This window comes from Haematobia irritans, chromosome 1, assembly GCF_050003625.1.
Source record: "Haematobia irritans isolate KBUSLIRL chromosome 1, ASM5000362v1, whole genome shotgun sequence".
Lineage (NCBI taxonomy): Eukaryota > Metazoa > Arthropoda > Insecta > Diptera > Muscidae > Haematobia > Haematobia irritans.
The window spans coordinates 87,619,216-87,647,067 of NC_134397.1; the positions used below are offsets into that span (position 1 = coordinate 87,619,216).

A 27,852-nucleotide genomic window follows, 5' to 3' on the forward strand; every position below is an offset into this window, starting at 1 on the left:
TGGTAGTTTAGTTTTTTTCATGCGGCTTGTAAATAACAATAGTTTGGGATAAGATGACGAAAATTAAATGAATTCAGTGAACATAGCGAAGTATAGGTAAGTATAATATTTGTTAGCATTATTTATGTTTTCTAATTCGATCATCCTTTAATTAGATGCGCAACATACATACAAAAACCTTCCAAATACAACAACAGACGAATTGAGGGATGCAGTAGTTCCTGAATTACGACATGGAGCTGAATTGGGAGAAAAACTTTGCGTGGAGAAATGATTAGGTTTTTGTATGCATGTTATGTAACATGTTGGCTGATAAGCCCCCGGTCTGACACATAGATGGCGTCGCTAGTATTAAATGCATATTATTTTTATATAGTACCCACCTTCAAATGATTCGTGTCAAAATTTGAAGTCTGTAAGTCAATTAGTTTGTGAGATAGAGCGTCTTTTGTGAATCAACTTTTGTTATTTTGAAAAAAATGGGAAAAAAGGAATTTCGTGTTTTGATCAAATACTGTTTTCTGAAGGGAAAAAATTAATAATGAGTTTCCGGACTCTGCCCCTGGGAAATCAACAATAATTGATTGGTATGCAAAATTCAAGCGTGGTGAATTGAGCACGGAGTACGGTGTACGCAGTGGACGCCCGAAAGAGGTGGTTACCGACGAAAACATCAAAAAAATCCACAAAATGATTTGGAATGGCCGTAAAATTAAATTGATCGAGATAGCAGAGGCCTTAAAGATATCAAAGGAACGTGTTGGTCATATCATTCATCAATATTTGGATATGCGGAAGCTCTGTGCAAAATGAGCGGTGTTTGCAGCTGTTAACTCGTAATACACCCCAGTTTTTCCATCGATATTTGACAATGGTTGAAATATGGCTCCATCACTACACTCCTGAGTGCAATCGACAGTCGGCTGAGTGGACAGCGACCGGTGAACCGTCTACGAAGCGTGGAAAGACTCAAAAGTCCGCTGGCAAAGTAATGGCCTCTGTTTTTTGGGATGCGCATGGAATAATTTTTATTGATTATCTTGAGAAGGGAATAACCATCAACAGTGACTATTATATGGCGTTATTGTAGCGTTTGAAGGTCGAAATCGCGGCAAAACGGCCCCATATGAAGAAAAAAAAAGTGTTGTTCCACCAAGACAACGCACCGTGCCACAAGTCATTGAGAACGATGGCGAAAATTCATGAATTGGGCTTCGAATTGCTTCCCCACCCACCGTATTCTCCAGATCTGGCCCCCAGCGAATTTTTCTTGTTCCCAGACTTCAAAAGGATGCTCGCAGGGAAAAAATTTGGCTGCAATGAAGAGGTGATCGCCGAAACTGAGGCCTATTTTGAGGCAAAACCGAAGGAGTACTTCCAAAATGGTATCAAAAAATTGGAAGATCGTTATAATCGTTGTATCGCTCTTTTGTTTTTCTTTGTTAGACCGGGGACTTATCAGCCAACCTGTTATTAAATGAAGTACGTAACAAAGACATTTTTCGTGTGTTTTATTAAACTAAATATTATTAAACCAATACCATTTATGTATTATTTGGTAATACCGCATTGTTTACACAATACCTTTATGGTATAAATAATAGTACCGCTTAGGTATTATTTTCAATACCATATTGGTACTTTCATAATACCGAATCGTACTTTCATGGTTTGCGTACCGCCTGTACCATTCGGTATTGATATTGTACCATACGGGGTTGGCTAACTATCAATAACGTTCGGTATCGATTTGAGCCCGTATGGTAAGAATTTTTCTATGGGTGTAGCTCCATTCGAGAACCCAATAACTTTTGATAATTATCACAATTTTTTAATAGAAGTCGATCGATTACGCTAAAAAGCTGGCAAAAGAGAGCGTGAGACTCCATTTGACAGTTATCAGATTGATAAATTGCAAGTTTTTGCTAGTGTTTGATAACAACAAAACAAAAGTAATATGTACATGTTCCGCAATCATACTGGAAGCTAAGATAACTGAATATGTTTAATGTTTTTGAAACTCAAATTTTGAATATACAAATAGTTAGTGGATAGCATTCGCGTACTTTTCACCAATTTTAAACAAAGAGAGTAAAATGCTCTCTCTCTCTCTTGCTAGTTTTTACTGGACAATTATTGCCAGCAAAGTACGCGAAAAGACCTATTGTTAGTGGAATGGGCGCATCAGTTTTGACAAATGTCAACGTCGATATGCCAAACGCTATCAAAGCATCACTTTTAAACGAATTTAACACGAGACAAGCCAGGAAAATGGAAAAATTGGTTAAAATTATTTGGTTTTGGAATATGGTTTTTATTATATTTGGTATTGGTATTGTCATTTAAGAAATTTGCCATTCCTTTTGTAGCCCTTCTGTTTTTAATAATTTGTTTTAATAATTTTTAGATTGGAAAATTGCTATTATGTCCGCTTTGCATACAAACGGTTATGGATTCAATCCCAGTTTCGACCAAACACCATAAAGTTTTGCAACAGTGGATTGGTGAATTACTCCCTTTGTAATGCTGGTGTCATTTCTGTGTGTTTCAAAGCTACTCTAAAATTTTCATCGAATGGGAAATAATGTTCAATCTCGGCTATAAAAAGGAGATTCCGTGTCTTTTAGCTAAACATGGAATCGGGCAGCACTCAGTGACAAGAGAGAAGTTCAACACTACGGTATCATAATGGACTAAATAGTCAAAGTGAGCCTGAAATAAAGGACTGCCACTATAGCTAAGCTAAACTGTACACAATTGGCAAAGTGCACCTTAAATGTGAGTATTAAAACCAGGTTAACATTATAACCTTGCTATTTTAGCGAAATAATGCCAACTAAATACGGCCTTATGGCCGGCACTCTGTTCGGTTTTCGCGTTGAAACTCCATACAAATCCGAAAAATGCGAAAAACTAGCCAAGTTTTTTCCATTTATGATACTTTGTTTTTTTTTTTTTTTTTCGAGTTGAAAAACGGACGTAACATGGCGCCATTTGCAATGTGTGGCGCCAATGTACCCAAAATAGTATTTTTTTTTTTTTGTTAAATATCTATAAAAATAAAATTTTGGAAAAAGTTTCTATAAACAAATTTTTGTGAGAAATTTTTCTATACAAATAAAATTTTGACAATAAATTCTATAGAAATAAAATTTTGAGAAAAAATTCCATAGAAATTAAATTTTGAGAAAATTTTTTATAGAAATAATATTTTGAAAAAAAAAATCTATAGAAATACAATTTTGACAAAATTTTCTATAGACATAAAATGTTGAAAAAATTTTCTACAGGAATAAAGTTTTGACTAAAATAGCTTTAGAAATATTTGTTTGGTAGATTTGTGGTAATCTTCAAATTTTGTTAGATTTTTTTTTTTGGCACGAGTTACCACACATTGTTAAAGATCAAGCCTTGCCGGCTTCTAATTTCCTCCTCTAGAGCCACCAAAATGTAAAAATTATTACAAATTGTGTAGAGTGAAAATGTCCCTACATTGTGGCACTTCGTCCCTACAAGACGCTAAATATTAAACAAAACCCTACATATAGGGAATTTCCCCTACTTCTAGCAACACTGGCTGTAGTTGATACTGCACCTACGAGGTTAATATGCCACTAATATTGAGCTCATTATTAAAAAAAGAGAAAATCGTTTAATTAGTGTGGGTGATAAACCCAAATTTGTAAAAATCGGGCAATATTCTTATGTAAGAGCTACAAATACGTATAAATACGATCGGCTAGTACATCAAAATTTGAAATTTGAGTAACATTGGTTAATAAATAAGAGTACTATGGCCAAATTTTGGAAAATCGAGCGATGCATATATATGGAAGCTATATCTAAATCTGCACCAATTTGCATAATATTTTGCAGGTTTGATTAATACAAAAATACAAAAGGTTACCTTGTGCAAAATTTGAGTGTGATCAGTTAAGAAATGAGGCCTATATGGTCAAACATAAGGTTATTAGGGGCGAATTTTTCAAAATCGGGCGATACATACATGGAAGCTATATCTACATCTGAACTGATTTCGATGAAATTTTGCACGTATAGTTAGTGCTATAGAGGACTGGTTTTAGCCAACTTTGAGTAAGATCGGTTAATAAATAAGGGTTCTATGACCAAATTTGGGAAAATCGGGCTATACATACATATGGGAGCTATATCTAAATCGGAACCGATTTCGATGATTTTTTGCACATATAGTTAGTGCTATAGAAGATTACGTTTAGCCAATTTTGAGTAAGATCGGTGAATAAATAAGAGTTTTATGGCCAAATTTAGAAAAATCGAGCGGTACATATATATGGGAGCTATAGCTAAATCTGAACCGATTTCGATGATTTTTTGCACATATAGTAAGTGCTATAGAAGATTACATCTAGCCAACTTTGAGCAAGATCGGTTTATAAATAAGTGTTTTGTGGCCAAATTTTTGGAAAATCGGGCGATACATATATACACTGGTAGAAAAAAGGCGGTACGTGACCATTACCGTTTGGTATTAATAGTTTAGTTCACGTTACCTTTCAATTATGATACCACATTATATCAAATCATTTACATCCGGTATTATTATGGTAATAACCAGTGTACACTTTACGTGTACCCTGACTTTCAATCCAGCATTTCAAAGTTCCATTTCATCCTCATCGCTACCACAGACTCGTAATTGTCACCACAACCATCGCGAACTGTGATGGGGGAAGCATATCAAAAAGTACAAAATGTACATGAAAGTATTTTGCCATCACTACTGTTAGAAGAGCCATTTTATTTTTTGTGAAACGCCAAGCGCAACCAGCTTGTTATATTTTATTTAAATAAAAACGAAAATAAAGTTCTGAAAACATAGATATTACGCTTAAAATTGTGAAAGGTATATGGTGAACAATTTTCGACTTTCCAAATAGAATAAAGTGATCGTTTTTCAAATATTTTTCCAGGCACGCTGTCTCCATCGAAAATAAACAAACTGGCTGATAGACGCTGCAATATGTAACTTGCTACTTAAAACTCAACATCATTCTTTTATTAATGCAAAAAATTATGTTAAATGTGATGAGATAAACCGAAAAATGTTATATTTATAAGAAATTATAAATGTTTAATCGAATCAATAAACATCTACACAATCGTGTTTTACTTGACCACAATGATTCTTCTACAATTACCTTAAAATGCACTGATAGTTTGCAGGGGTTCTTATTGACGCCCTTCGAAATTGATCTAAATAGGCACCTAATAATTGCACAGATGAGAAACTTTTTCGTAGTAATTTGGCGTGGTACAACTTCTCAATAGTGACGGCGCTTTTCCGACGAGTTTTTGATGTCGTATATGATTGTTTTCGACGTAGTGGGGTTTCTCAGAAGCGCCCCAAATTCAAAAAATGTTGGCAGGGTTATTGTTCCGAAAATATACAAAGGATCAAAGGAGTAGCAGATCAATTGCCCAAGGAAAAATAAAATGTTAGTTTGTAATAGCAAGCAACAACCTCCAAGTAAGTAAGTATTTTTTATTGAGTCTTCTTCTTGTTTGTGCTTCAATTAGTAAAGAGCGAATGTAAAGGGTGATTTGTTAAGAGCTTGATAACTTTTTTTTTTAAAAAAACGCATAAAATTTGCAAAATCTCATCGGTTCTTTATTTGAAACGTTAGATTGGTCCATGACATTTACTTTTTGAAGATAATTTCATTTAAATGTTGACCGCGGCTGCGTCTTAGGTGGTCCATTCGGAAAGTCCAATTTTGGGCAACTTTTTCGAGCATTTCGGCCGGAATAGCCCGAATTTCTTCGGAAATGTTGTCTTCCAAAGCTGGAATAGTTGCTGGCTTATTTCTGTAGACTTTAGACTTGACGTAGCCCCACAAAAAATAGTCTAAAGGCGTCAAATCGTATGATCTTGGTGGCCAACTTACCGGTCCATTTCTTGAGATGAATTGTTCTCCGAAGTTTTCCCTCAAAATGGCCATAGAATCGCGAGCTGTGTGACATGTAGCGCCATCTTGTTGAAACCACATGTCAACCAAGTTCAGTTCTTCCATTTTTGGCAACAAAAAGTTTGTTAGCATCGAACGATAGCGATCGCCATTCACCGTAACGTTGCGTCCAACAGCATCTTTGAAAAAATACGGTCCAATGATTCCACCAGCGTACAAACCACACCAAACAGTGCATTTTTCGGGATGCATGGGCAGTTCTTGAACGGCTTCTGGTTGCTCTTCACTCCAAATGCGGCAATTTTGCTTATTTACGTAGCCTTGCCGGCTTCTAATTTCCTCCTCTAGAGCCACCAAAATGTAAAAATTATTACAAATTGTGTAGAGTGAAAATGTCCCTACATTGTGGCACTTCGTCCCTACAAGACGCTAAATATTAAATAAAACCCTACATATAGGGAATTTCCCCTACTTCTAGCAACACTGGCTGTAGTTGATACTGCACCTACGAGGTTAATATGCCACTAATATTGAGCTCATTATTAAAAAAAGAGAAAATCGTTTAATTAGTGTGGGTGATAAACCCAAATTTGTAAAAATCGGGCAATATTCTTATGTAAGAGCTACAAATACGTATAAATACGATCGGCTAGTACATCAAAATTTGAAATTTGAGTAACATTGGTTAATAAATAAGAGTACTATGGCCAAATTTTGGAAAATCGAGCGATGCATATATATGGAAGCTATATGTAAATCTGCACCAATTTGCATAATATTTTGCAGGTTTGATTAATACAAAAATACAAAAGGTTACCTTGTGCAAAATTTGAGTGTGATCAGTTAAGAAATGAGGCCTATATGGTCAAACATAAGGTTATTAGGGGCGAATTTTTCAAAATCGGGCGATACATACATGGAAGCTATATCTACATCTGAACTGATTTCGATGAAATTTTGCACATATAGTTAGTGCTATAGAGGACTGGTTTTAGCCAACTTTGAGTAAGATCGGTTAATAAATAAGGGTTCTATGACCAAATTTGGGAAAATCGGGCTATACATACATATGGGAGCTATATCTAAATCGGAACCGATTTCGATGATTTTTTGCACATATAGTTAGTGCTATAGAAGATTACGTTTAGCCAATTTTGAGTAAGATCGGTGAATAAATAAGAGTTTTATGGCCAAATTTAGAAAAATCGAGCGGTACATATATATGGGAGCTATAGCTAAATCTGAACCGATTTCGATGATTTTTTGCACATATAGTAAGTGCTATAGAAGATTACATCTAGCCAACTTTGAGCAAGATCGGTTGATAAATAAGTGTTTTGTGGCCAAATTTTTGGAAAATCGGGCGATACATATATACACTGGTAGAAAAAAGGCGGTACGTGACCATTACCGTTTGGTATTAATAGTTTAGTTCACGTTACCTTTCAATTATGATACCACATTATATCAAATCATTTACATCCGGTATTATTATGGTAATAACCAGTGTACACTTTACGTGTACCCTGACTTTCAATCCAGCATTTCAAAGTTCCATTTCATCCTCATCGCTACCACAGATTCGTAATTGTCACCACAACCATCGCGAACTGTGATGGGGGAAGCATATCAAAAAGTACAAAATGTACATGAAAGTATTTTGCCATCACTACTGTTAGAAGAGCCATTTTATGTTTTGTGAAACGCCAAGCGCAACCAGCTTGTTATATTTTATTTAAATAAAAACGAAAATAAAGTTCTGAAAACATAGATATTACGCTTAAAATTGTGAAAGGTATATGGTGAACAATTTTCGACTTTCCAAATAGAATAAAGTGATCGTTTTTCAAATATTTTTCCAGGCACGCTGTCTCCATCGAAAATAAACAAACTGGCTGATAGACGCTGCAATATGTAACTTGCTACTTAAAACTCAACATCATTCTTTTATTAATGCAAAAAATTATGTTAAATGTGATGAGATAAACCGAAAAATGTTATATTTATAAGAAATTATAAATGTTTAATCGAATCAATAAACATCTACACAATCGTGTTTTACTTGACCACAATGATTCTTCTACAATTACCTTAAAATGCACTGATAGTTTGCAGGGGTTCTTATTGACGCCCTTCGAAATTGATCTAAATAGGCACCTAATAATTGCACAGATGAGAAACTTTTTCGTAGTAATTTGGCGTGGTACAACTTCTCAATAGTGACGGCGCTTTTCCGACGAGTTTTTGATGTCGTATATGATTGTTTTCGACGTAGTGGGGTTTCTCAGAAGCGCCCCAAATTCAAAAAATGTTGGCAGGGTTATTGTTCCGAAAATATACAAAGGATCAAAGGAGTAGCAGATCAATTGCCCAAGGAAAAATAAAATGTTAGTTTGTAATAGCAAGCAACAACCTCCAAGTAAGTAAGTATTTTTTATTGAGTCTTCTTCTTGTTTGTGCTTCAATTAGTAAAGAGCGAATGTATATTTATAATACTTAGAACTATCGTTGTCTTATTCCAATACACGGTGGTTAAGTACATTAGCTACTTGCTTGCAATGGCTACTAGCGAACGTATAAAGAAAATACGTAGCAAAACAAATGTAAGAAAAGGCCTGCTCACGGCCTATATCGATTGATGGTAATGCAAGAGGGATTACCGATAATAAATAACAAAAACGCTTAAAACGAGATAACAATTAGACTGTTAAAAAATGACTAACAGTGTATAAAATATCTTATAGTAATGCAGAATGATATCACAGTGGTAATTATGTTGGATAATTATAAAACGGATGGTCATGTGAAGCTTTTATATGTTGAAAGCTACTGATTGGATAAAAAATCACAGTTTCGAACAACAACATCCAACTTAATTCCATATCGCTCCCTGTTAAATAGCGCTCCCTGTTACCTAAATAAACACCCCCTGCCAGCATTTCAAAGTTCCATTTCATCCTCATCGCTACCACAGACTCGTAATTGTCACCACAACCATCGCGAACTGTGATGGGGGAAGCATATCAAAAAGTACAAAATGTACATAAAAGTATTTTGCCATCACTACTGTTAGAAGAGCCATTTTATTTTTTGTGAAACGCCAAGCGCAACCAGCTTGTTATATTTTATTTCAATAAAAACGAAAATAAAGTTCTGAAAACATAGATATTACGCTTAAAATTGTGAAAGGTATATGGTGAACAATTTTCGACTTTCCAAATAGAATAAAGTGATCGTTTTTCAAATATTTTTCCAGGCACGCTGTCTCCATCGAAAATAAACAAACTGGCTGATAGATGCTGCAATATGTAACTTGCTACTTAAAACTCAACATCATTCTTTTATTAATGCAAAAAATTATGTTAAATGTGATGAGATAAACCGAAAAATGTTATATTTATAAGAAATTATAAATGTTTAATCGTATCAATAAACATCTACACAATCGTGTTTTACTTGACCACAATGATTCTTCTACAATTATCTTAAAATGCACTTTTTCTGATAGTTTGCAGGGGTTCTTATTGGCGTCCTTCGAAATTGATCTAAATAGGCACCTAATAATTGCACTGATGAGAAACTTTTTCGTAGTAACTTGGCGTGGTACAACTTCTCAATAGTGGCGGCGCTTTTCCGACGAGTTTTTGATGTCGTATATGATTCTTTTCGACGAAGTGGGGATTCTCAGAATCGCCCCAAATTCAAAAAATGTTGGCAGGGCCGCTTTCTATGTGCGAAATAATGGTTTCCATTAATGTTTTTTTGCTAGAATGAACATACCGGCCTTAAGCGCTTTACAGACTATCAGTTATTCCGGACGACAGTGCTCGTGTCGAACATATCCCATATATTGTGCGCATTATAAGTTAAGTCCGAAGGCATAATCGATACTGCTGCATGTTTATGGGATCGATAACACATTTACCGATTATTTAGTCATCGCCGACAAGTCGTATCGACCCGACACACTGTAAGATTCTTTACAAAAACCGACATTCCGTCCGGAATAACTGATAGTCTGTAAAGCGCATTATACTACGTTCGCACTAGTCACGAAATCCTCGTAAACGAGGATTTTGGCCGAAATCCTCCTAGATCTCAGTAGATTTGCAATAGGGAAATATCAGCTGGCTCGTAGAGGATTTCAATAAAATCTCTTTCAAAATCCCCTATACTGCCTTGTACAACTGTGTTTTTAGTACTAAAAATGCGCTTTTTGCAGGGTTGGAAAAATTTTCCAGTTTTCCTTGTAGATGAATACGGGTTTGTGTTTGTATTGATATATTTACAAACAGCTGTTAAATCCTCAAATCTACGAAATCTCGTTATTTTGCCGGTCCGAACACTTGGGATTTATAAAGAGATTTTGGTTCTAAATAGCGAGATTTCGTGTCTAGTGCGAACGTAGTATTATGCGCTTTACAGACTATAGGCCGGTATGCACCTCTAGCGAAATTTTCGGTAGCAAAAATTTATTTAATTCTACAACAAAAAAACGGCTGTGTACACAAATGTTAAACCAGCTAATCGCTTTTAAAAATTGTTAATATATGTTCCAAATATTCCTCAAATAAATTGTTTATTATTGACAGACCTTTTAAAACTTTTACGCACACAATGATTGTAATAAATTAAATGTTTGCTGCCAAAATATGCTTTTGACAACCCTGTTATTTTCATTAGAGGTGCGTACCAGCTTACGAAATTGGACGCTACCGAAAATTTCGTTAGCATAAATAGCAATGCATTTCTTATGGGAATGAAATTTTTCGCTAGAGGTGCATACCGGCCTTATCAGTTATTCCGGACCACAGTGCGCGTGTCGAACATATCCCATATATTGTGCACATTATAGCTTAAGTCCGAAGGCATAATCGACACTGCTGCATGTTTATGGGATGGATAACACATTTACCGATTATTTAGTCATCGCCGACAAGTCGTATCGATCCGACACAATGTAAGATTCTTTACAAACACCGACATTCCGTCCGGAATAACTGATAGTCTGTAAAGCGCATTAATGTGTCGAATTTTACTGTTGAGGGTAATGTCTTTTTTTTGTTGAGAACGCGATTTTCTCAACAATTTCCCAACTTGAATATTACCATACTCCTTTGAAAATAATGTTTGAAAAATAGTTGAAATTTAGCATTTTTCAAACGTTTGTGTTTATTGGGTATTGTTTGGCAACACTGCTGGCAATACCTATATTTTTCGAGTAAGGTTAAGTTACTAGTTCTACAAAATGAGTTTGTTGAAGGAAGTATGTGTCGAACTTTATATAGAAATGAAAAGATGATTACCTTTTTTATTTCATTCTCTTAAGAAGCCATACGTTATGAAAGATCTCGCAAACCAAGCTTTGATTCTGCCTCAAGATGACAGGCCAGAACTGTTCCGCTCGCTATTGGATATTGTTTCTAATTCTGGTATATTTGTGTGTTTCTATGAAAATTTTAAACTACTTGTCTATTACAATTTCAGAGACCAATGCCACCGATGTTCGCGGTATATGCAAAATTGTAGCTACAACTTTGACAAGATACAAAGATAGTACATCTCAGTGTCTTGTACGGAGCCTTATTATAGACCTGTTAAAATTTCACCACGACGCATCGATTGAAGGCATGATGACGGTGTTTAAAATATTGGCTTTAAAAGAACTTCCGAATGCTCCTCCCAATAAAGCCCCAAAAGCGGCACTAATAGCTCTTGGCTGGACGGTTCTTTTGAATAAATACGGAGATAAAGAGTCTAATATTTTTAAAGATGAACTCCCTCGTCTTGTAGATTATCAATCACACTTTTTTGAGATTATTATTGCTGCTAACGATCGTCTTAAAAAATTGGCCCAAGAAGTTTTACATGATGTGTTTATGGATGAGCACTATTACAATTTATACCTATCTGTTTTATTGCAAATGGAGCCATCGAGTCATAGCCTAGTTATGTTACTTCTCCTATTAGGATATAATGCAGATCCAGGATGCATCTCAGATGGAATAACAAAATACAAAGAAGAACTTGTTGCCATATTCGTAAAAGGAATCATCGGGACAAAAAAGAAGACGAACGGCAGTGTGGTTTCTTATTGTGGAATCCTTCTCCAATCTCTCGCTGAAAGCGAATTTAAAACTAAGTTGTTACCGCCAATTCAACGAGCACTGCTAAGAAGTCCGGAGTTGGTTTTACAAGGTGTTGGTCTGATAATACAAGAATTGAGTTTTGATTTCAGCCCATATGTACTTCAATTGGCAAATGTTATAATGCAAAATCTGGTATCGAAGGATTGCACTATAAGAACTGATTCAAGTGAAACTCTGGGATTCGTTATACAAAAATGTTCCAATGTAGACACAATTTCGGAGGTCCTCCAGACACTTTTTTCGACTCTGCATGGAGCAGAAGGAAAAATTACAGTAGCAGAAATACGTATTAGTATAATCCAGGTAAGTAAGAAATAGCAAAGGAGGAGGAGAAAATCAGATTGCTCTTAAGCTCTTATATATTTGGACAAGCTAAACAAGCTGTCTTTCATATCCCTCTTAGGATATAATTAGATTTCAGTACATGCGAATTCAAAGGTACGTAATTGCTAAAAATTGCAACGTTTTAATGCTGCCATGATCTACTTGCCTTATTGCAATTAGGAAATCGTGTTTATATTGTTCCCTTACGTTACTCATTCTGATATCACAGGTGGCGAAGTTTCTATATTAAGCTCAATGACAATCTGAGAAGCTCATAAATGAAACAATATTTATTGAGAGGAGATGAATTACCGCTGAAAAGCTTTGTTTGATGTTCGTTTGAAACTGGAACCCATAACATAACAAATTTGTTTGCAAAAATAGAATAGTTTGCAAAAATAGAAATAGAAAAATAATCTGGACAGATATTATCGCATCTCCTGCCATATCTGATTAGAAATGATAGTATGTACCTGGTCAGATCCGAAAAATGGTTATATCTGATTAGGTCTATACCTAATTGGGTGTTAATATATCTAATTATATACAATTTTATCTTCAAATTTCCAAAATGACTGAAATTACCGTAAATAATAAAAAAGATTTATTTTATGTTTTTATAATGAAAAAAGAATATTTAATACTAAAAGTTGGAACAAACATATCGATGTCTTCATTCCAGAGTACGACTTAGCATGTTTTGATGGAGTTCTTTTGGCTCAACTGCAGTTTATGGGCCTCTCACCGAATTGCTTAACATTAATATATGTTGTGTCATTCGGTGAGCTGATTCCAACAAAGTGACCCATACCCGGGGGAAGTACCCGGGTCTTGAGATATAGCCCTCCAAATGGTCAATAAAAACTTGATCTATCTTATTTTTTTGTTTTTTGTCCAATCTAGGCAAACTTGGTATCATATGAAAGCTTATTCAATGCACTTTTATACGCAAAAAAATATGTTTTTAATATTTAATTTAGTTTGGGAGATATAAATAAAAAAAGAAAAATTGTACCCTATTTTTTTGTTTTTTCGTTATATCTCAAAACGTCTTCGATTATACCCAACATGTTTTACACATAGATTGAAAGCATATATTCCTTTCGATTGATGTACAACGTGTCTTTATAAGTCCACTTTTATCAAAGTTATGGAGTTTTTATTCTGAGTAGAAACAAGTATATACAGCACTAAGTTCGGCCGGGCCGAATCTTAAATACCCACCACCATGAACCAAATATTAGGGTTTCCTTTGAAATTTCAAGAGGGCTTGAGGACACTTCCCGAAGATAAATTTAAAGATTTCACCTATGAGGACTATATCAGATCCTGGATTTATAAGAACCATTTTTGTTTGAGTTTTAGAGGAATCATTAACATCTCGTGTAAGTGTGCAAGAAAATTATAAAATAACGTCTTGATTTGAAATCTTAAATCTGTAGAAGTAAAATCTGGAAATTTTACATTGAGTTTCAAGCAATTTTCATGATCAGTGCGCCTTCTACACCCTCAAGAAGTCGGTCTATATGAAGGCATTACCAAATGGACCGATAAAAACTTAATCCGATATACTTTTATGTGAGCCTAAAATTCCAGAATATTTACAATTTCAGGCAAATCAGATAAAAACTACGGTTTCTCGAAACCCAAGGAGTTAAATCGGGAGATCGTTCTTATGGGGGCTATACTAAAATATGGACCGATACTCACCGTTTTCGGCACACCTCTTTATGACCCGAAAATACCTCTAGATTTCCAATTTCAGGCAAATAGTATAAAAACTTCGGATTCTAGAAGTCCAAGAAGTAAAATGGGAAATCGGTCTATATGGGGGCTATACCAAAATATATACTAGATTTCCAATTTCAGACAAATTGGAAAAAAATTCGGTTTCTATAAGCCCAACACCCCAATTCGGGAGGTCATTTTATACGGGGACCATACGAAAACATGGACCGATACTCACAATTTTTGGCACACGTATTTGTGGTCCTACAATACCTCCAGATTTCAAATTTCAGGTAAATTGGATAAAAACTACGATTTCTATAAGCCCAAGACCCCAAATCGGGAGGTCGGTTTATATGGGGACTATATCAAAACCTGGACCGATATAGCCCATCTTCGAACTTGACCTGCCTGCAGACAAAAGACGAGTTTGTGCAAAATTTCAGCACGATTGCTTCATTATTGAAGACTGTAGCGTGATTACAACAGACAGACAGACGGACATCGTTATATCGTTTTAGAATTTCTCCCTGATCAAGAATATATATACTTTATATAGTCGGAAATCGATATTTCGATGTGTTACAAACGGAATGACAAACTTATTATACCCCCGTCACCATTCTATGGTGGTGGGTATAAAAAAGGTATTATTACTGAAATATTTTCTCCCCTTGTGTTTGCGTTAGCCCACTTTGGACTCTGTCCCTAGGAGAAAGTCATAAACCCCGGCCGAAGGCCGGCTACTTCCCCCTTGGGGTCTGCTCATAGGGGAAAGTCTTAAACCCCGGCCAAAGGCCGGCTACTCTCCCCCTTGGGTCCACGTTAGCCCACTTTGGACTCTGTCCGGCCGGCTACATTTCCCCCCTTGGCCTGCGTTAGCCCACTTTGGACTCTGCCCATAGGAGAAAGGCTCAAACCCCGGCCGAAGGCCGGCTACTTTCCCCCCTTGGGTCTGCCTTAGCCCACTTTGGACTCTGTCCATAGGAGAAAGTATTAAACCCCGGCCGAAGGTCGGCTACTCTCCCCCCTTGGGTCCACGTTAGCCCACTTTGGACTCTGTCCGGCCAATTTTTGTCAGTCTCATTGTTTCGTGTTCGTTCGTTCTTATATATAAATTTTATGTAGAGATTTAGTGGTGGGGTCCCCCCTGAAGTCTCCAATGGGATTTTTTGTAGTTTATTAGTTAATATTTCAAGATTCCAAATTGATAAAAATTAGCTGCTTTCTTTTGCCCCCTTTGTGTTATCTCCCTAATACCGAAGTGGTCTTGTTTTTTTATATCCAAATATGAATTTTTATGTGGTGTTTGTTAACACTAGCTTACACTGAAAATGTACATTTGATGACTTTTCTTATGTATTTTGATCTGCTGAAATTGAAAATGAAGGTTAAAAAAAATTTTTATGAAACCGTTTTTGAGATATACCGTTATTTTTAGTTTTTCTGACTTTTCGCTAAACAAATTATACCTCGAGCTAGAAATGTCCGATTATATATTTGTTTGTACTTGAATGGAAGGTATTGAGATGTCGAACAAACGTGTATAATAAGATCTATGATAAGTTAAGTGGTTCAAAATATATCGATGAAAATAGGGCGAATTTTAAAAACAATCTTGTTTTACAACTTCATGAAAATCGGTTAAAAACTATTGCCAAGATTTAGGCCCAATTAGTCGACAGGTTGCGATACTTTGACAAGTCGAACCTTCCCTAAGGCAACGACATCAAAAGGAGGTAATCCATCAAGAGATTTAAGGAACGCAGAAATGTCTTGCTTACCCGAATGAAATTAGGATCAGTCGACTAAGCAAAGCACTTCCTTAAAGTAAGCGCAAGAAATTCTTGAAGCTGGAAAAAGGGAAAGATCACCGGATGAACTGTCATCTTCCAAAACAGTTTTGTGATGGGGATTGTTAACAGTGGAGCAGTGGTTGGTGTAGTTCCAAAGCACAAGTGGGGGGAAATTGAGAATGATTTGTCTGGTGTCTACTCACAGGTGCTGGAAAAGTTTCCCAACTAAGATCCTAGACTCCAAGAGGCTGGTTGGTATCAAGGACGATTTAAGCTATTCGCATTTGAGAACCAGAGGTCTATAGAATGTTTTAAAGCTGCGTTGATACTAATTGGTGAAGTTTGGCTAGACGTAGAGCACACGCATGGATACCTGCAAAGCCTCCTGACCCTGAATCTATTTTAAATAGACTATCCAATCCAGATCTTCCAAATATTGATTGGAAGGTTAGCCGTTTGGAGGAAGTGGATGGACCAAGACAGCATGCAGTGTTTATATTGAACATTCAGTCTTTGCCACATCTACTTAAGTCCTAGGGCCGGGTATGTTATGGCTTTCATTATATACAAATGAAAGTATACAAAAGTGATTAGCCAAAGGATTCCGAAATGGACAAGCCTCTGTCATAATCAGAGATGAGCAGATCTTCATGCGAAGGGAGCCACCGTGGTGCAATGGTTAGCATGCCCGCCTTGCATACACAAGGTCGTGGGTTCGATTCCTGCTACGACCGAACACCAAAAAGTTTTCAGCGGTGGATTATCCCACCTCAGTAATGCTGGTGACATTTCTGAGGGTTTCAAAGCTTCTCTAAGTGGTTTCACTGGAATGTGGAACGCCGTTCGGACTCGGCTATAAAAAGGAGGTCCCTTGTCATTGAGCTTAAAATGGAATCGGGCAGCACTCAGTGATAAGAGAGAAGTTCACCACTGTGGTATCACAATGGACTGAATAGTCTAAGTGAGCCTGATACATCGGGCTGCCACATAACCTAACCTAACCTAACCTTCATGCGAAGACGAGGGAGATACCAAAAATGCAGACATGGACGGACACGAGAAGGATTCTAAAGTGACGGTTATTGAAACTTTACAGATAAATCTTCATCACTGTAAGGCTCATTGTGGTGCCTTAAAAGTTCTGAGGAAAGGGGACTTCTTATTGGCACCCGACAAAATGGAGAAAAAATGTTACAGAGGAAATAGTTTTGGAATCCGTATATGGCTTTGGATTCGCCAAGAAAATAAATAAATAGACTACAGTTTTGTGCTAAGGCTGTCAAGCATGGATTGGCCCACGTCATGATCTGGGGATGATTTTTAGCTAATGGGCTAGGTCCATTGGATCGAATTAATGGTATAATGGATAGTTGGGTGCACAAAAACATTCTCGAAGATGTTATGTAAGTAACATATATGCCGAATCGGAAATGTCACCACGTTGGATGTTTCCACATGATAACGACCCAAAACAAACGAAGAACACACTTCAAAACTTGTAAAAACGTGGTGTCCGCATTACAATATTAATGTTATGTAGTGTCCTCCCCAATCACCGCATCTTAATCCTATCGAAATCCTTTGGCAAATTGTGGATAAAAATATTTGTCTAAATAACATAAGAAATACTGGCTATTTCTTCATACGGCTGCAGAGTGCATGGAATAATATATTACAGGATGCAATTCAACATTTGATAAAGTCCATACCCCGACGATGCATAGTAGTTATCGAAAATAAAGAACTTGGAATAAAAAATATTATTAACACTTCGTTGCAGGATATAATTTGAGCAAGGATAAAAATGCTTTGGTATGTTAGAATTGTTGTATATGGAGTTATGATACCGTAAACCAATTTTCGTTCCATTCTGATCACTGGAGGAAAAGTTGCGTAACATAGCATTTATGCAATTTCATGCAGATAATCAATTTCTTTAGTGCACGATGTTATCTCTATATATCACACGTAAAGGAGGAATGTCAAACATGTTTTCAGTGAAAAATTTTATTGCTGGATGGGGAAATGGAACATTTTTACTCAAAAAAATTGTTTTCTCGCCAAACATAAAATGTTTGCCAAAATCATATACATAAATACCGAGAAAATAGCATGGTTGCGACAAACACGTTACTAACATTTTACTTCTGAAACATGGTTGCGGTGATCATATTTCTTCTCGGGCTGCAATTTTAAAAGTCAAACTTTTGGGATTCAAAATAATTTCTGACTTTTTTGGTGCACAGCTAGTTCCGCATTTTTGCATTTAACATAAAGGGAAGTGAACATTGAGAACACAATCCCATAGAGGCGGAACCGTTAGGCGGGCTTCGCCAAATTGTTCCACGTGGAACATTAACCAACCCTCCGATTTCATAACCTCTGAACGCCGGACGTTTATTAACCAAAAGAAAGCCAACTGGGAAGGCTTCAGATAATACACAGATCGCCGCTTCCTTGAGCTCCCGTCCCCCTCCCATGTTCATGTTGCCCAGAGGGCGTTCCGGGACATCATCAACGCAGCAGCCGCTCGCTTCATTCCAGCTGGTCGAATAGCTCAAATGATGCCCAACTTCCCAGCAGAGGCAGCGGGTCTCGCAGACGAGTGTAATGAACGGCGTCGCGCTAACCCTGCTCATCCTAGAATCAGGGAACTGAATCTAGAGATTAGTAAGATAGTCGACGAGCACAAGCGGAACACCTGGTTAGAGCACCTGAAGCAATGTAACCTAGGCACAGGAACAGGTAAATTGTGGTCAACAGTAAGATGGTATTTCAGTCACCTTTGGCGATGTGACAGTGACTGATCCGAAGAGGTGCGCCACATTATTCAACCGACTGTTTGTCGAGCACCTCGAGAGTGATAGAGCGAAAAGGAGAGCCATTCGTCGTATCCGTGGTCTCCGAGCCGATGACACACCATAATTTACCATAACCGAAGTTACCGATGTCATCAACAGCGCGAAACCATCAAAAGCGCTGGGCCCTGATGCTGAAGCAAGACCCCGTAGAGTGAAACATGGAGTTCACCAGTATTAATTGATAGTATCAATTAATTTTTTTAATTGGATCAATTAATTTGTTAATTGACTTTCAATTAATTTTTTAATTGATACAGTCATTTCTGTGATTGAAGACATTTCAATTAAAAAATTAATTGGATCAATTAAAAAATTAATTGGATTGGATCATCTAGAGCGCGAGATCCAGCGCTACAAAAGAGAGCCTCTAGTTCAAGCAGCCTACCAGGCAGGTTTGAACAGGATTAATGAGGATGCTGTAGCTGAAGCGATGAGAAGCTACAAGGTTCTCTTCTCGTAGTCCGACCACCGCCCATAGCACCGGAGGAAAGAGACCTCCCACGGGTAGTTTTAGCCCAATTAAGATCAGGCAAGTGCAGCCGCCTCAATTCCTATTTATCAGTGATTGATAACAGCGTAGCTGACGTATGTCTAATTTGCAACCAAGGGCCACACGACACGCGTCATCTTTTATCTTGCCCATCTAAACCAACCCGACTTACCACCAGATCACACACCCAGACACACCCAGAGTTCCTCGATCTGGCCACAAGCTGAAGTACCAAAGCGTATAACATAAAATGGATGAAATCACAATAAACTGTTACAACAACAACAATCCCACGGCGGCGTGTTCTGTGTACCGGATTGACCCGATGGACCCCATCCATTGGCCAGCGGCTGCCACATCAGTGTTGTTAATTGTGTTAATTGCTGTTTCGTCCGTCTTTTTGTGTTGGAGAAGGTGTATCCCGGGGAGCCTTCTCCGTTTGCTGTTGGTCCGAGCCGGGATAGAGGAGAACCCCGGACCATGGTATTGTTCAGTCTGCCGAAACCTGATACGCCAGGTTTCGGCGGTTTCGGTCAGGTGTAACCGGTGCTTGGAGTGGGTGCATTACCGGAACTGCTCCGGATTAACATCGCTGCGGGAGTATAGTCATACTGACTACGTGGCAGGATGCTGTGCCAGCGATAGCAGCAGTGGGTCGTCTGACTATGCGACCCCCCGACATCTCCCGTTCAACAATATTCTCCGCCGCAGCATCTTACACCCAATATTGTTGTTCCAGTTCCGGATAGTGCATCGTTTTTGCAATTTAATTGCAACGGGCTCCGAGGTAAGATTAGCGAAATCGTGGACTTTATGAATAGGAAAAGGATAAGGGTCGCAGCGATCCAGGAGACTAAGCTGAATTCCACCTGCAGCCTACGCCATTGTGATGGATACAATGTGATTCGAAAGGATCGCACAAGAAGTGGAGGTGGTGGCCTGGCTTTCATAATACACCGTTCCGTGCAGTATAGACCTATCCCGCTTGTGCCAGACACTAGTGACCCGTATATGGAATGTATGGGGGTAGCAGTCAAGTCTGGGGCTGCTGAGATAGATCTATACAATGTGTATATACCGCCGCTTGGTAGCTGTGCTCCAGGTTATTGCCCAAACATTGAGTGGCTATTGTGCGGACATAACCGATTGGTTCTAGGAGGCTTTAATGCCAACCATGAACTTTGGCATTCACTCCTAGGTAATGACCAGAGAGGCATAGCTTTGTCAGAGCAGATAGATGACTCCACATTTTGCACGGTGAACGAAGAGGCGCCCACGAGAATTATGGGTGACTGCAGCAGTTCGCCAGATTTATCTTTAGCGTCGCCTGGTCTGATAAATGACGTCTCCTGGCAACCCGTCATTTCATTGGGATCGGACCACCTCTCCATAATTCTCAACATCAACCGACCCTCCGATTTCATAGCCTCTGAACGGCGGACGTTTATTAATCAAAAGAAAGCCAACTGGGAAGGCTTCAGAGAATATACCGATCGCCGTTTCAGTGAGCTCCTGTCCCCCTCTCATGTTCATGTTGCCCAGAGGGCGTTCCGGGACATCATCAACGCAGCAGCCGCTCGCTTCATACCCGCTGGTCGAATTGCCCAAGTGAGGCCCAACTTCCCTGCCGAAGCGGCGGGACTCGCAGACGAGCGTGACGAACGCCGTCGTGCTAACCCTGCTGATCCTAGAATCAGAGAACTAAAAAAAAGGAACACTTGGTTAGAGCACCTGAAGCAATGTAACTTAGGCACAGGTACTGGTAAATTGTGGTCAACAGTGAGAGCCCTCTCGAACCCCGCTACAAGGGAAGATGGGATTTCAGTCACCTTTGGCGACGTGACTGTGACTGATCCGAAGAGATGCGCCAAATACTTCAACCGACTGTTTGTCGAGCATCCCGAGAGTGATAGAGCGAAAAGGAGAGTCACTCGTCGCATACGTAGTCTCCGAGCCGACGACACACCACAATTTACCGCAGCCGAAGTTACCAATGTCATCAACAGCGCGAAACCATCTAAGGCGCTGGGCCCCGACGGAATTTCAATGCTAATGCTGAAGCATCTGGGACTACTGGGAGTTGAGTACCTGACCAGACTCCTCAATTTGTCCTTGGAATCACTCATTATACCGGATGTCTGGAAGATGGGAAGAGTGATTCCACTACTGAAGCCAGGCAAAGATTCGAGTAAAGGTGAATCGTACAGACCGATATCCCTTCTTTCGCCAGTAGCCACTTGCCACACTTGAGGCACTACTCCTCCCCGGCCTTGTGGAGAATTTTCCAGCTGCCCACCACCAACATGGATTCCGTAAGGTACACAGTACGACGACAGCCTTAGATGCCATTTCGACACATATCAATAGGGGACTTAATCAGCCCCAGCCGTGTCATAGGATGGTCCTCGTGGCGCTTGCCTATCGAAAGCGTTCGATACGGTCAACCATGCCACATTATACGAGGACATCGAGAATACGTCCCTACCGGCAGGAACGAAACGTTGGGTTCTGAATTATATGTGTGGACGCCAGTCGTACGTGGAATTCAGGGACAAGAAGTCAAAACCCCATAGAGTTAAACAGGGAGTTCCCCAGGGCGGGGTGATATCTCCGGCACTGCTTAACCTCTACCTGTCCTCGATTTCACCCCCTCCTGACGGCGTCGAGATTGTGTCTTATGCGGATGATTGCACAATCATGGCATCCGGGCCCATTGTTGATGACATTTGCGATCGATTAAATGTCTACCTCGCTGATCTTACCAGTTATTTCACTGCAAGAAATTTGAGGATGTCTCCCACCAAATCCTCAGCCACACTATTCACTACATGGACGGCGAAACAATTCCGACAACAAATTACCCCAAGATTCTCGGGGTCACATTCGACAGCCTTTATAAGTCGTCCGCCCATGCCACTGTAATTTGTGATAATCTCCGCGGTAGAAACAAGGTCCTCAAGTCGCTTGCCGGCAGCGCTTGGGGTACGGACAAAGAAACCTTGTTAACTACATATAAGGCAATTGGCCGGTCAGTGGTAAACTATGCAGCGCCAGTGTGGACACCTCAAACGAGCGATACGCAGTGGAATAACATACAGACCTGTCAGAACGCTGCCCTTAGAACCACAACAGGATGTCTCCGCAGTACACCCCTGGATCACCTTTATGCGGAGACCAAGATCATCCCAGTGCGTCGACACAACTACATGTTGTCAAAGCAGTACCTCTTGGGTTGCCATCGAAATTGTCATCCGAATCACCTTCTTGTGGATAGACAACCTCCACCCAGGAATGTAAGGGTTGATCTTCACCTTCTAGAGCCAGAGATCCAGCGTTACAAAAGATCAGGCTGCATACCAGACAGGTCTGAACAGGATTCATGAGGATACTGTAGCTGAAGCGGTGAGAAGCTACAAGGTTAATCCTGTTCTCGGAGTGCGACCGCCGCCCATTGCACCGGAGGAGAGAGACCTCCCACGGTAGACAAGGGTAGTTTTGGCCCAACTAAGATCAGGCAAGTGCAGCCGCCTCAATTCATACTTATCAGTGATTGATAGCAGCGTAGCTGACGTGTGTCCCATATGTAATCAAGGGCCACATGACACTCGTCACCTTTTTGCTTGCCCAGCTAAGCCTACCCGTCTCACTACCAGATCACTCTGGACCTTGTCGCAGAGTTCCTTGATCTGGCTACCAGCTGAACTACACAAGCATAGTACAAAATGGATGAAACTACATTAAAAACTGTTACAACAACAACAACAACATGGAACATGTTGTATTTACTAAAAGAGAAGACGATACGATGTTAACTCTACAAGTGTGTACATTATTGTGAAGCTTAATAATACATAGATATATTGTACTAGTGATACGTATTCGTAACTATGATCTATTATAAAATTAATCACTAATTATGGGTAACTCATAGTAATATCAGAGATGGTACGTGACTGGTGATGGTATACAATAGACGTGTTCATAATCATGTAACATCCCTTTCCTTAAGATTTAATTAAAAAATAAGATTTAATGAATTCAAAATACAATATTAATACTCATTGGAAAATTGATTGATTTAATCCATGTATTGTCTTGGTGTCCTAACAACTCTACCAGATCATGTTCAATAATGGTGTATTCTGATCGACAACTTCTTGGCTTACATCATTCTGACTTGAATCGTTTCGATTTTCCTCCGTGTGTGCATTATGAAATATTTCAGAAGAACTATTCGGTTTTATTACTCTATAAAATATTTCGGTTGCTGCGTTAATTCCAAAAGGTAGCCTTAGATATTTATATCTTCCAAAAGGTGTTTGAAAATTACAAAAGTTTGAACTTTCAAGTTTTAGACCAAATCCCAGAATATGCATCCAAATGAGAAAAGTAATACGCTCCCTTCAATCTCGACCTAATGCCATCTATATTTTGTAATGGATAATGTTCTATCATGATATATTTGTTTAAATTTCTTGAATCAAGACAGATTCTTAAATCACCTGATATCTTCACCGGTGCGGTGACCTTCTCTATGACTTGCATGCTTTCCATTCTATTCAATCCTTATTTCAGATAATCCAGAAACGCAAAAGGGACTTTTTCTGCGGATCAATACATGGAACAACATCTTCTGACAAAAAAAGTGCACACAGGTGGAAGACATCCAAGACCTTTAAAAACATCGCTAAATTAGGATATCTTGATAACAATTTTCTGTCAAAAAAAAACTCTTTTCAAGATTCCTATTTTGATGCTAGTTGGCAATCCTACAGTTGGGACATTTTATGTTATAATAATAAAATAAATTTCCTCCGATTTGTTATTAATGCATTTTGCATAGCATTTTGCACGACACAATTCTTTTTTATATTTAATTTTTTTGTAGGTTTCTAAAGACATTACATTAGTATATGCACCTGTGTCTTGTATGCAGTTTATATCAACATTATTTACATTGACTATTATTTGCCATGACTCCTTAGAAAAGGGTTCGGTTTAAGTCAGATTTCTAATGAACAAATTTTCTTGATTACAATTATTATATGTACTAACCTCTGACTCTAATTGTCTTACATTTCTGTTCTTAAAACAAATTCGTGCATAATGACCAAATGAATTACATACTCTGCATTTGCTGCCGGACATCTAAATCTATGCTTCTGACCGCATCTTCCACAGAAGTTATTGTTTGACGACATCGTACTTTGACTTTGCTGCTTCTGCTAATAATGCTGCTTTTTATGATGATACTGCTGCTGCTGAGAATCACTGCTAACGTCCTTGTTGATTCTGCTTTGACTTCTTTCACGGTATTTGCCTTGACGATTGATTTGCATTACATTCTCAGTCACTGCTTTTGCGCTTTCTCCTTTCATGATGGTTTCTGCATTTTGCTGTGCCATTATAACGGTTTTTGCAATTTCGATGGTTTTTTGCAGTGGCGGATCTGTTTCTTATAAAAGACGCTGACGTATATGAGACGTATTAGAATTCATGTTGGCTATGAAAATATCTCTAACCAAAGGCTGTCGAAAATCTCCAAATTCACAATTTGTACTTAGATTTTCCAGATCGGTGACAAAATCATTCAAACTTTCATTGGATTTTTGTCTTCTTGAGAAAACATTGTGAGGTTTTTTCTTGGCTCAAAATAGGCATCGAATTTAGCTTTGACTGCAGACACTGTTGCATTTTCCATGTTCAAATTAAAGGAAGTAAAAATTTCAAGTCATCTGCCACCCATTGAACATTATGACTTCTTTTGTCTGGTTCCTTTTCTAACATATTTCAAACTGCTGCCACCATTTTTTTCCAATCAGCTACATTGTTGTTGTCCAAATTGGATGACACAAACAACTTTGGCAAGGATGATGCAAAATTTGCAGACTTAATTTCACCCTCATTTTTGTCTTTACGTCTTTTAATTCGCCTTTCAAAATATTTCATTTGTAAAGAGTTTTTTTTTTTAATTAGACTTCACACACTTCTGACACCATGTTGTATTTAGTAAAAGAGAAGACGAGACGATTTTAACTCTACAAGTGTGTACTTTATTGTGAAGCTTAAAAATATATACAGTGAATCAAAGAAGTTTACGTACACCTCCAAAAATTCAAATATTTGTTTTATTCTGACTTACTTTAACAAAAAGTAACAGTTTTTAACAGGTTGGGTGATAAGTCCCCGGTCTAACAAAGAAAAACACATTTTTTGTCAAAATTCGTTTTTATTATTCAACATAGTCCCCTTCAAGAGCGATACCACGATTATAACGACCTTCCAATTTTTTGATACCATTTTGGTAGTACTCTTACGGTTTTGCCTCAAAATAGGCCTTAGTTTCGGCGATTACCTCTTCATCGCAGCCAAATTTTTTCCCTGCGAGCATCCCTTTTGAGGTCTGAGAACAAGAAAAATTCGCTGGGGGCCAGATCTGGAGAATATAGTGGGTGGGGAAGCAATTCGAAGCCCAATTCATGAATTTTTGCCATCGTTCTTACTGACTTGTGGCACGGTGCATTGTCTTGGTCGAACAACACTTTTTTCTTCTTCATATGGGGCCATTTTGCCGCGATTTCGACCTTCAAACGCTACAATAACGCCATATAATAGTCACTGTTGATGGTTTTTTCCTTCTCAAGATAATCGATAAAAATTATTCCATGCGCATTCCAAAAAACAGAGGCCATTACTTTGCCAGCGGACTTTTGAGTCTTTCCACGCTTCGGAGACGGTTCACCGGTCGCTGTCCACTCAGCCGACTGTTGATCGAACTCAGGAGTGTAGTGATGGAGCCATGTTTCATCCATTGTTACATATCGACGGAAAAACTCGGGTGTATTACGAGTTAACAGCTGCAAACACCGCTCAGAATCATCAACACGTTGTTGTTTTTGGTCAAATGTGAGTTCGCGCGGCACCCATTTTGCACAGAGCTTCCGCATATCCAAATATTGATGAATGATATGACCAACACGTTCCTTTGATATGTTTAAGGCCTTTGTTATCTCGATCAACTTCATTTTACGGTCATTCAAAACTATTTTGTGGATTTTTTTGATGTTTTCGTCGGTAACCACCTCTTTCGGGCGTCCACTGCGTTCACCGTCCTCCGTGCTCATTTCACCTCGCTTGAATTTTGCATACCAATCAATTATTATTGATTTCCTTGGGGCAGAGTCCGGAAACTCATTATCAAGCCAACTTTTTGCTTCCACCGCATTTTTCCCTTCAGAAAACAGTATTTTATCAAAACACGAAATTCGAAATGAAATTTTTTCCATTTTCTTCACAATAACAAAAGTTGCTCTCACAAACTAATTGACGTCAAATTTTGACACGAATCATTTGAAGGTTGGTCCTATATAAAAATAATATGCATTTAATACTAGTGTCAAACCGGGGACTTATCAGCCAACATGTTACTCTCAATATCTCTTTGTTTATGTTTGTTCTAGATATTTCCTTCCATATAAATTCGCAAATCCTAATTCAGTGTTTACAAAATAGTGAAGAAAGAGTAAAAATCAGGTCAAAAAACTTTATGTACGCTATTAAAGTAAACTAATCTCTCTGAATATATTTTACCGCTATAACGGTAATCACATATTTTGCTTACATCTGGTTATATATATGTCAAGCTAAGAACATTTTCTTGATCATATCGTTTAGTTTTCTTGCAAGCGTCGCCTATATATATGAAATATGGGTCGTGGTCGCGAAATTCCAGTAGAACTGCGAAAAGTTATAATCAAACTCTATTTAGAAAACAAATCGTTGCGTAAAATTGGTGAAATTGTAGGAAAATCGCATTCTTCTGTGCAAACGGTAATAAATTCATATGTGAACAATTGAACTTTGCTATCAAAACCAAGATCTGGGCGCCCAAAAAAACTCTCACAGCGTGAAGAGCGCCAAATTGTGAATTCCATCAAGCTTGACCCCAAAAAATCAGCACCAAAAATTCAAGAAGAACTTTTGCAAAGCACAAATAAACAAGTCCATCCCCAAACAATTCGAAATGTGCTATATAGAGCTGGCTATAATGGGCGAACACCACGACGAAAACCTCTAATATCAAGAATCAATAAAAAGAAGAGATTAAATTTCGCGAAGGAATATTTACAAAAGCCGGATTCATTTTGGGATACAGTGATATTCAGTGATGAATCAAAATTTAATATATTTGGACCGGATAGGGCAAGCAAAGTCTGGAGAAAACCAAATGAAGAAATGAGAGAGAAAAGCCTGATTGCGACCTAGTGGTGGTAACATCGTGGAATGGGGTTGCATGGCCACAACTGGTATCGGGAAAATGGTATTTATTGAAACTACGAGGGACAAGCATGCTTACCTTAATATTTTAAAAGAAAATTTGAAAGAAAGTGCGGTGAAATTGGGTCTTGAAGAAAATAAGTTTTTGTTTCAACAAGACAATGATCCCAAGCACACCTCTTATTTAGTTAAAGAATGGCTTTTGTACAATTGTAAGCAACTCCATACCCCACCGCAATCTCCAGACTTGAATGCAATCGAGCATATATGTGATTTTTT

At 38.3% G+C, this 27,852-nt stretch overlaps 1 protein-coding gene and 3 long non-coding RNA genes across 5 annotated transcripts in view; all 4 read left to right on the forward strand.

Annotated features, from left to right (window-relative positions):
* The first annotated feature begins 4,564 nt into the window (after nucleotides 1-4,564).
* On the forward strand, nucleotides 4,565-5,162 carry LOC142239897 (uncharacterized). Its single transcript, XR_012723133.1, has 2 exons — nucleotides 4,565-4,885; nucleotides 4,953-5,162. It is a non-coding gene; the product is annotated as an uncharacterized LOC142239897 (long non-coding RNA).
* A 2,479-nt stretch (nucleotides 5,163-7,641) lies between these two features.
* LOC142239900 (uncharacterized) lies at nucleotides 7,642-8,020 on the forward strand. The gene is made up of 2 exons (XR_012723134.1): nucleotides 7,642-7,743; nucleotides 7,811-8,020. It is a non-coding gene; the product is annotated as an uncharacterized LOC142239900 (long non-coding RNA).
* Nucleotides 8,021-8,918: 898 nt separating this feature from the next.
* On the forward strand, nucleotides 8,919-9,414 carry LOC142239908 (uncharacterized). Its single transcript, XR_012723136.1, has 2 exons — nucleotides 8,919-9,137; nucleotides 9,205-9,414. It is a non-coding gene; the product is annotated as an uncharacterized LOC142239908 (long non-coding RNA).
* Nucleotides 9,415-11,069: 1,655 nt separating this feature from the next.
* l(3)80Fj (lethal (3) 80Fj) overlaps nucleotides 11,070-27,852 on the forward strand; it is a 71,184-nt gene continuing 54,401 nt past the window's right edge. Inside the window, exons 1-3 of one of the 2 annotated variants that reach the window (XM_075291084.1) lie at nucleotides 11,070-11,214; nucleotides 11,278-11,380; nucleotides 11,436-12,400. In XM_075291084.1, coding sequence (XP_075147199.1) covers nucleotides 11,197-11,214; nucleotides 11,278-11,380; nucleotides 11,436-12,400 — 1,086 coding nt within the window. In that variant the 5' untranslated portion in view covers nucleotides 11,070-11,196. The remainder of the gene's footprint in view (nucleotides 11,215-11,277; nucleotides 11,381-11,435; nucleotides 12,401-27,852) is intronic. The other variant, XM_075291085.1, reaches the window with a different exon arrangement.